General features: G+C 32.0%; 1 protein-coding gene across 1 annotated transcript; it reads left to right on the top strand.

Annotated features, from left to right (window-relative positions):
* Positions 1 to 1,233: 1,233 nt before the first annotated feature.
* LOC136807761 (protein IWS1 homolog) lies at positions 1,234 to 8,333 on the top strand. Its single transcript, XM_067064379.1, has 3 exons — positions 1,234 to 1,372; positions 1,905 to 3,967; positions 6,552 to 8,333. The coding sequence occupies exons 2-3, from the start codon at positions 1,967 to 1,969 to the stop codon at positions 6,798 to 6,800; spliced, it is 2,250 nt and encodes a 749-aa protein (XP_066920480.1). The 5' UTR covers positions 1,234 to 1,372; positions 1,905 to 1,966; the 3' UTR covers positions 6,801 to 8,333.
* Positions 8,334 to 10,430: the final 2,097 nt, after the last annotated feature.

Raw genomic sequence — 10,430 nt, 5'->3', positions numbered from 1 at the left:
GGACTAACTGACAACTCTTAACTGTGGAAATTCAAGAAGAAATTTTGTTACCTGTCCCTATTTTCTGGTTTGGTATGTCATTAAAAAATTATAATCATCTTATTCTCAAAACAACCAAACAGCTGTTTGCTTCTGATGATAAGTCAGAATAGAATAAAGCTAAAAGGCGTCGACTCTACTTCTATTTTTATTACTTTCATGGAAAAATTGCAAATACTAAACTGCACAAAAATCGCGTCAATTACAACCGTTCATGAAATATCGCACTCATTTTTCCCGCATTAAATACTATAGACTACATCTCTACCCTGAGTATCAGAGGCCGAGTTTTCAAACAACATATCAGCCTCTGACGACTAAGTGTATAAATTTTATCGCGCCTGTATCAATCTAATCACTGTAGAAAGAATCAAACATGAAGAGCAAATATTACCATATTAATGTCTAGCAGACTGTATCAGTATGCAGTTTACTATTTAAAAATTCCCCAGAAACCTCCAAGTATAAATTGAAATGACTTCCTTGTTCAAAAGAAATCTTCTACATGAATCCGAAATGTATAATGTTACTTCAATGGAATCGAAATAATAGGTAGACCACGGGTGAGTTAAGGAAAGTCCAAAACATATTTTGCGTGACGCCGACCGCTTCGTACCGTTTTTACTAAGTCACGTATAGCTTTAACAAGCGTATTAATTAACAAGAGAATTTCGAAAAGTGCTTGATCAAAAATTTAAAATGACCCTATCTCAAAATATTGGCTCAAGACTGACATTGACTTTATAAAATACGTCGAAAAAACACGTCATAAAGACGGCTTCAATAACCTCACCATAGACGGCGATAATTTTTAATTTCTTTTTAATGCTTTTAAGTTTTATAAACGCCGAAATTTAACAAGGCGCCACGGGGCGTAAACCCAGGTTACGGGGCGTAAACCCTACCGAAGCGTAAATATAGGTTTTAAAGCATAAACTTATGCTTACGAATTATCTGATAAGTTTACGAAGTGCAAACCTAGGTTTGCGATATATTTGGGCTTTCATACTTAAAGTGCCTCAACAAAGAGACTATTACGCTCAGGGCGGCCGCCCGGACAAGTTGGCGGTGAATGAGCGCTATCCGTTATTATACGCAGCCGCATTTTCTTTTGATCCGGAAAGTATTGGTAAGGGCGGATTACGGAATGTCAGATGAATGCTGAAAAAACATTCTACCGAAGATCGAATCCAGTGAAATGATAAACAACAAAAAGCTGCCCCTTTAAATTTTGTGGGAAGAAAAGAAAGTGAAAATGCGTTGACTTTATTGTTTATATTTTCTTTATGGATGAAAATACCTCAAGAATGTTATAGTTTGATGGTAAAATTTTGTAAGTCATTTGTTTTAAGCATTGATTTTGATTTATAGCTTTTGTGGTGTCACACACTTCATGCTTGGTTTCTGTCCTAGAAAAATTGCCAAACATTTTAAGATTTTGAAGTGTACAATCTTCCTCTTAATTGTGATGCTACATCACAGCATTGATTGCTGATTCCCTTTTGGTGATGATTTTAAAATCTTAATTCAATTAGATTTTTATGTCACATTTAGCAAATTCTTTTTGTCTTACAAAACTAAGCAAATTGAACAATAACTCTTTTTTTGAGAAAGAAAGAGGAAAAAAACTCTTAATTAAAAAAATGTCAAATTCTTTGTGTAGTTTTTGATTGTATTTGAGGAAGCAAGGCAATTTCAGAGTTTTAGCAACTACCAAAACCATTATTAGGGGTCATCAATTAAGATTCTGTTTTTAAGAACAGAGAGATGTAAGACGTAATTGGAGATTTGTCAGTTTCATAATGCTATAGTTTTGTTTTTTAAATGCTATGTATTTAACTGAAATTGTCCTCTCTTCTGTTTAGAAAGCAAGCTCTGATGTTAATAGAGGCTCAACAAAAGACATTTAGAATCATCAAATAAAACCATGGAGATTAATAACAGAGCAAATTTTGAATATAACAACAGGAGAGAAAGAGAAAGACGATACCTCTCTAATGGTAATGGCTTTCAGTCAAAAGATGGAGATTATAGAAATCTAGAGAGCACTGCTACAGGAAAAAGTACACTGGCTCAAAACAATAAAAGATCTACAAGTTCTATTGATAGTCAAAGAAACTCAGTTGTCTTTGAGCATATTGTTCCAGGATCGGTTAAGAAAATGTGGGTCATGGCTGAGTCAGGGAGTTTTGATAAACAAGAGCAACCTGAACAACAAAAGAATGAACAAAGACTTTCATCAAAATATGGAAATTTTTTCTTGTCCCGTGATGCTGCAAAGGAAAGTAAAGAGAGTAACGCTGAAATGGTAAAGCAAATGCGTAGTAATTCTGTCAGTGAATCAACTGAACTGCCACAAGCAAAATCACAATGGGGAGTTAATTTAAAGCCTGTTGGTTCTACTAACTCACATACCAGCAAACGTAATTCAGGAACGGGGAATAAGCCAAGACCAAGATCAGTTGTTGTAGAAGGAACTTTATCATCTGAACAACCTAAGATGCGACACCGTAGCCAGTCACTTGAAAAACTTGATCAACTTGATAGTAAAGATGGCGATGAGGCTGAATACCCAACAAAACTGTCTGTGCAACAAAGGATGAAAAGTTTTGAGACGTCAAATAATAATGTACCAAGCTCTCCAGTTGATAATAAATATGCTTATCTTCACACTAAAAGACCTTTGATTGCAAATGTTGATTTGCGTGGAAAATCTGATATTTTTTATCAGCCAAAATCCACAGATAGGCAATCATCAGGATCATCAGATATCGAAAATAAAAGTAAAAAATCCATCTCTCTCAAGGACCTTTTGAAACAAGATGAAGAGAATTTATCTGTTGATGTTGTTAAAAATGGATCACAAACTCAAGAAATAAATCAGAGTCATCCCAAGATTGTTACAGATAGAGCTAGAAGCACAAAGATTGAAAGTAATGTTTTTGTCAAAAAACAACCTCCTATTAATGTTTTGAATCCTGAGACCAAGAGAACTATTGATAAAACTTCTAATCATAACGGTAAAGTGAGTTTTGTATCCTCACAAACTAAGGAGCAAGAAATAGTACCAAATAAAACTGAAAATAAGAACACTGATAAAGTACAAGCTATAAACAAACTTAATACTACACCACCTAATGATAAAAGCACATCAGAACCTGATCTTAAAAATGGGTACGTTAATAAGCCAGAGACTCCAAAATCAATTAACATTGAACCAAAAGTCAACTTTGCACCAAGCAAAAAAACTGATGCATTGGCAAAAGAAAAAATTATATGTAATGAGATTGATAATTCCCAAACGGACAAAAAAGTCAGTTCTGACTACAATAAATTAGGGAAAACATTGATAAGTCAGGAATCAACCACCAATAAACTCAATGGCGATGCTAGTAAACACGATAAAAACGCTTCAAACGATGACCCATTATACATCATTTCCAATGATAAAAATTTGTTTGCTCAGACAAAGGCTCAATCGCAACCCTCTGAGCCCTTACCAGATATTGTTAAATCTGTTAATGAGAATATCAGTAAACAAGAAAAACCTCATACAGTTTATCCCAAGGAATCAGCTCCAAAGAAACCAACCAAAGAACTGCCAAGACTACCAGCACAAGTAGCCGAACCGCCAAAATCAACAGACTCTAAACAAGGTATAAGACGGCGAGTCGGTCGACTGATTATTATGACAGGTGAGCAGAGGGATCAACAATTGAAAGAACTTGAAAGAATTAAACGTGAGGGTGGTTCAACCAAACCAAGTGTGAACGATACATCAGAGACCGGACTTTCCTTAACATTTATGTCAAATGAAGTTGCTGACGACGACCCAGATGAGCCACCTCCAGTAATTCCTACAATTATTTTCAATGAACCGCTACCAAAACTGAAGTCATCTTTGTCAAAAAAGAAGAAAAAGTCCAAGGTAAGATGATTTAAGGTTCCTTACATATTTTTTGTTTCCATCCCATAAGATATTTTACTTTGAATTAGGTAAATTTACATCTACTGAGTGACTCACACCAAAATGAAGCATTCTTTGTCAGTGTAATTTTTTTTGAAGATTCTAAAAACTGTCACTTTTACCAAAAAAATAAAAGATTATGACATTTTTATGAGTTTTAGAAACTGGATTATTTGGATAAATAAAATGTATCCTTTTTCCATGTTTTTGCACTTTTTTAAAAGTGAAATTTAATTTTAAACGTTTTGAAAGTGGCAACTTTTCTTCAAAATTTAAACTAGACCAGGCTAAACTTTCTTCTCTTTTATTTTTTTTGAAGACTTTGTAACGTTGTAACGAATGTTAATGACTAAAACAACGTCATAATTTTTGCATGAAAAGGAGTAGAGTTTTAAAACAAACTCAAGAATGAAGTTACCCCTATATCAACCTTTTCTACCTATCAAAAACCCAATTAAAAAGAAAAGGGCCTGAGATCTTTTTTCAAAAAATATCCTTAGATTTTGTCACTCTATAAACTAGAATGAAGAATAACCGGGTATCCTTTCTAGCTAGATTTTAATCTGGTACTGAAAGATATCTTGATACCACAAGATTTTGTGTTTTTGCAACATCCTAATTCTATCAAAATAAGGCATAGTATAACCCATAAACATTTTAGAATTATCTTTTTGATTAAAATTACAAAGCTTAGAGCTGTAGTCAGAATTTCATCAAATTCTTCTACAAAAAGGCAAGCTAAAACTTCTCCTGGACAGATTTATGAATAAGTTACTACTATACGAAGTTATATAAGAACTTCACTCTGGGCATTTTTTAGATTTCTTTTTTTACTGCTTAAGGAAAAAATTTGAGATCGAAAAGTGCTATAGCTATAACTTTTTTTCCTCCTTTTGAAAGGTTTTATTTGGCTTTTTAAGGGTTAAAATCAAATACAAAACCTTTTTTGTTTATTTTTGTTCATTTGAGTTGCATCCTGGTTATCATGTCAGTGTGAGGTTGAAGTCAAAAATATGATATTACATCATATCAGATTTTTGTTATTTTTGTTTTAGTTGAGTGAAAGGTTGATGTTATGCTAACATGACTTAAAAAAAATCATTCCAAAACACTTGCAGAGATTTCATTCTTTAAGTCAAACCTTAATATTTCATAACATTGATATTTCCAAGAACTTTAAGATGAAGTTTTATTAAGAGGAAAAAAAAATATGCGGAAAAGTACGTTGGAATTGAAAATTTTATCATATCCATTCTTTTTTAAATGATGTCTCTTCAAAAATATATTTTAAACGGATTCCTAAGTATTACAAATCAAAAAAATGTCATCTTTAAAATATTTTGTTAATGTCATAAAATTAAGTGACGTCATTGATTGATTTTAAAGTGAATGTGGGCGACATTTTAGAATCTTTTTATTTCATTTCCCTACCTACTATTTACATGCGAAGGGTAGGCATACTGTGAATTTAAAAAAGATCCTCCTTAGTAAATAGTTTATGTCAAAAGTCTGACCTATTTATATTTAAGAGCTGTACAAGAAGCTTCAAATTATCAAACGATTTTTTATGTAAACAGATGTAAACAGTCACATGTACTTAATTGGATAAAGGATTATCATGTTGAAAGCCAATTTTTTTCCCAGACATAATTTGTAATAATCACATTTTGAATCCCATGTATGTTTGTGAAACTTCCTTAGATAGCCGAAAAAATCTAGCTTTGACTCTTTTCTATTTGTTGGTGAGAGAGCCAGATCACAAATGAATACTCATTATTATAAGGTTATGTGTCACAATTATAAACCTTTTTTTTTTTGAAAACATGTTTATCTTTTCATCTCTAAATTATTCTTTGTTTTTTGAGGTGGTATAGAGAAATCCCAAAAGTAAAACAATTGCTTTCTCAAGCCAGTCAAAATACGAGCACTAGGTCTCTCCTGGCAATTAAATCCGTTACTATAGCTATCACCATCATAAAAACCAGAAAGATTGAATTCGGCAAACAGGTCTCCAGGCTTCCCGTTGGAATGATTCAAAAGGATTTATATAATACTTCATTCTTTTTGTCATACTTTGAAACTTATGAGGTATAGAACACAATACAGGACAAAAAAATGCATTTAATTTTAGAAAAAGCGACCAGGAGGATGCTATATGATGAAAAGGACATCTTGCTAGATATTTGGGTTTTTTAAAATTGTTTTTTAAAAACTCATAAATTTATTTTCATTATATCTTATCGAAGAATTGCGTATTTTGAATATATCATACACGCATTTCATGATAAGAGCCAGTAAATTTTGGCTAGACCAAAGCTCTTCTTTAGGCTTTAATAATCTGACCATGATCTTAATACTATATTCACCGAAAAGTTTATTTTTTAAATCTTGTGTTCACATTGTTTTATTTGTTCTTAGGTTTTTGCCAAATTCACCCTCATGTTCTTACCAATTCTTTCTTATAAAAAAATTGCTAAATTCGTTATTTTATTTTTATTTTTTGAATATTTTAATCAAAAATATTTATTTTGTTTTTATTTTTCAGAAGGCAGGGGTCTCTTTCAAACGAGATAAAATGTCAGTGGTCTACATGTATCCAGCTGAAAGTAGTTTTCTAGATGACACAGACGAAAACCTTAATGAAACTCATAGTGCCGTCAACCGAGAACGATTACGTAATGATGAGATAGTGACGTCACAAGTAGAAACAATCGAAAATGTAAACATTGTGACTGAAGGTGCGGATTTCAATTCTTTCTCTAATGAAGAAGGCGGTGGTGCATTGTTGTTTTGATTTTCACAACCCTCACGTCTGATGTGATATTTATGGAATATTTTTTTCTGGTACATGCATAATTCTCGAGATAATTCAACTCGTTGCGAGCCTCGTCTTCAAATAGAAAATTACTTCAAATGATATTTACTAGCCTGTACCACCCGTCCATGAGAGTCAGTTTGGTACAGGCTGTTTATTTATACACTCAATACTTTTTTCTTGAAATACCGTTATCAATTTGATACCAAAGCGCTAACGTTCATTAGCACTAATTATGTCTAATGACGTTGAAGTCTTAGCATTGATACTTTGAAAACGAGATTCGCATTGAAAACGAAGAATGTATTCATGATATGCACCATTGCAATGTCTTCCACGGACCCAACAGCTGATTGGTTGAATGCGACGTATTGACTGATTTTACGTCACTTACAACCAATCAGCTGTTGGATCCATGATGTAATGTCAGAAGACATTGCCATGGTGCATATCATGAATAGGATTGATGATTGCGATGCAATTACGAAAATGATAGTCCATGATGGATAAAATGAAACATGTTAAAATTGCATTAATTTCAAGCTGTTGTTATGCCTCTTCTTGATTTCTAATTCGATATGCATTTTGACTATTTGAAATTTTAATGCTAGTAAACTTACGGGCTTATTTATGAACTGTTCAGTTATCTTATCACTGATGCCAATCACTGAAAATACTAAGAGCAGGAGCGATGTGGGCGTAAATTTTTGTTTCGTTGAATTTTACATCTTGGGTTATAATGTAAATTATGGGATAGTATTGTAAGGGAGCAGAGATGGTTTATAAATATCGTATGAAATTTACTGAAAATTTATTATTTTTTTGGATTTGATAAAATTCTTAACAGATTTATATATAGCAAGATTTTTGTTTTTCAATTTTCGCTTAACTTCAATATTAATGGTTTTTTAAATGCTACAGGAACCCCCTTTTTGAAGGAAGTTATATGATTGTTTAAAAACTATCCATCATTTGTAGAATTGAAACTATGTGTTGATTAATCTTCGGATCCTGGAATCAATTTCCTGTCACCTTTTTGTGTTTGAATTGATTTCCCGTTGTCTGTCAATGATTTATGATATGTTTTTTTTAATAAATTTTTTAAATGTCAACTAATTTTAGTCTGCAAAAAACTTTTCACGTAATTTTTGAACAAAAATCTGTTTGTAAATATATGTCTTTTTCATGAGCATTTTGGAATAGTTTATTTCATTTTTCAAAGCTTTTTCCCAAATACTTGTTTTTTAAAAAGGGGAAAAATCCTTGGAGCTCTCAATCTCAATATTACCATTACTACTTCATAAAACCATCAAATACACGTTCTTTTATAAGAACAAACTATATAAGAACTTAAGGCTTAGCCAAAATGTTAAGAACTAATTAAGAACATTTTAAGGCTTTGGGACAATGTTTTGATTTATTCTAGATATAATTTTCACTTTCTTCATGCTATTGTTTGTAAATATTTTTTTAGTTTTGATTATTCTCTATACTTTTACTTGCTAGTTTTTTGTTGTTTTTTTTGCTGTTTTTTTATTTTTGCTGTTTCTGTTAGTTTGAATTATTTGGTACCCAATTATTTATCGGTTTATGGGTTTCATTAACGAATTTTTACATCTACTTAATCTTGTCTCCCGAATAGACGGGGGGGTCCGAATAAGCAGGGGGTAGGAAAATTTTCTAAATTCTAATAAGAAAGGGGAGGGGGTAATTTAAAGACAGAAAAACAAAAAAGAAACTTTAACAAATGAACCAGGGGGGGTCATGCAGTTACTATGTGAACACTATGACACTTAGTACGTGGTGGTATAACAACTAAAAAAATTTAAAACAGTTCCTCCAAAGTGGAGTAAGTGCACATTTTTTCACTTTTTTTGAAAAATTTGGCTAAATTTTTGTCAAAAATTTGAAATTTTTCGAAGAAAAATTGAATTGTTTTTGTAAAAATATCTGAAATTTTTCCATGAAAATAATTTTTTTGTCATTTATTTATGAAAATAGAAATCGTGGAATGCTTTGATAGTGACTAAAACCAAGTATATAAACTTATTCCAACAATTCTTTTAAATACAAAAATCAAAAAAAATTTTTGACCAGTGGGTATGTCTTATATATCTAAAAAAGCCGCAAATTACCCATTTTATGGGGTGGTGTACCCCTTTTGAGCACTAAAAACAGTTACCCCACAGTGGAGTAAGTAATGGTGGTGGTGGTGTGACAAGAAATTTTCCAAAATGGCAGTTACTCATCATAGTGTCACGGAGTAACTGCATGACCCCCCCTGAATGAACACGTTAAATAAGAACCAATACTAACAAAAAGGAAATTTTTAACAAGTTTAAGGTCTATCTACACTGTAATAAAATATTGAATTATTCGAATTTAATTAGCGCAGGGGGTCTTAATAAGAGCGGGGAGATGGATTTTTTTCTCTTAACAATTAGCGGGGGAGAACGTCTATTCGGGAGACAAGAGTAATGTGAAAGCCTTTTTTTCATTATTTGAAAGAATTTTTGGGAAACTCTTTTGACAGGTTAACATCACAGTTGCCTTTTTCTCAAGATCATGAATCATAATCAATAGTCTTAGTCTATGTATTAATCTTTTGTTCTAATTTTCAATGTTTTAATTCTGATTTTTCTTTGTTTTTTTTTTCATGTTCTTTAGATATTTCTACAGATTGCTTAAAAGAATTTTGTAATATAAAATGAATTTTGACGCATAGACTTTCTAGATTTTGTTTTGAAAATTGACGCTGATTGACAATGACATCTTTTGATTTTTACGTTTTCAGAATACACGTTAACAGAATATTACACCCCTTCTCACAGACCCGGTAGGATTTTTGCAGCCAGTGGGGGTAAAAATAACAGACTAAAACTCGGATGGGGATTGATATTTCCATAATTTTTTATGGCTGGGGATTTAAATTCCATTGTTTTAAGTCATAAAATTCCAGTGGGGACGGGAAAAATAGCATGATATTTTGCAGTGAGGATTGGTTTATTATATTCAGTTTGGACAAGTCTTTTGATAGTTACAGAAAAAATACTCCCCATTTTTATAAAAATTAGTAAATTATATGGTCGAGTAAGCTCTTTTTTAAACCATCATTTTTAGGCTAAAAAGATTCGATGTTACTCATCCATTCCCCCGCCATTTGCCAAAGCAAAATAAGGATTAATGTTTATAAAATTTTTGTGTATCGCAAAAAAAGAGTTTTTTAAGGCTCGATTGCTGAGTTAATTTTCCTGACTGACCTCATTGTCTCAGCACTGCACTCTTTTTTTATAAGAACCAGAAAATGTTTTTTGAGGCTCAGCTGTTTTTATTTGTTGACACTTTGAGCCTCAAATTGTTCTTATCCTGTTCTTATTTTTAGGTCAAATTTGGGTTATTTCTGACTAGATACCCTATGTTTTCGTTTTGACCATTAATTTCCCCAAAATTCAACCGTTCCAGGTAAATGATTTTTATTAAATTGTTCCTATTTTTTTGCAGTTCTGCAAAATTGTTCTTCTGAGGTTCACCTTATTGTTCTTCTATATTAAATTGTTCTAATGAAAAAAAGTGTATGGAAATTTGGATTTGTTCTAAATATTATCATTT

This window comes from Clytia hemisphaerica, unplaced genomic scaffold, assembly GCF_902728285.1.
Source record: "Clytia hemisphaerica strain Z4C2 unplaced genomic scaffold, Clytia hemisphaerica genome assembly, whole genome shotgun sequence".
NCBI lineage: Eukaryota > Metazoa > Cnidaria > Hydrozoa > Leptothecata > Clytiidae > Clytia > Clytia hemisphaerica.
Note: the sequence above shows the minus strand (reverse complement) of the source record. Positions and strands in the feature narration are given on the sequence as shown.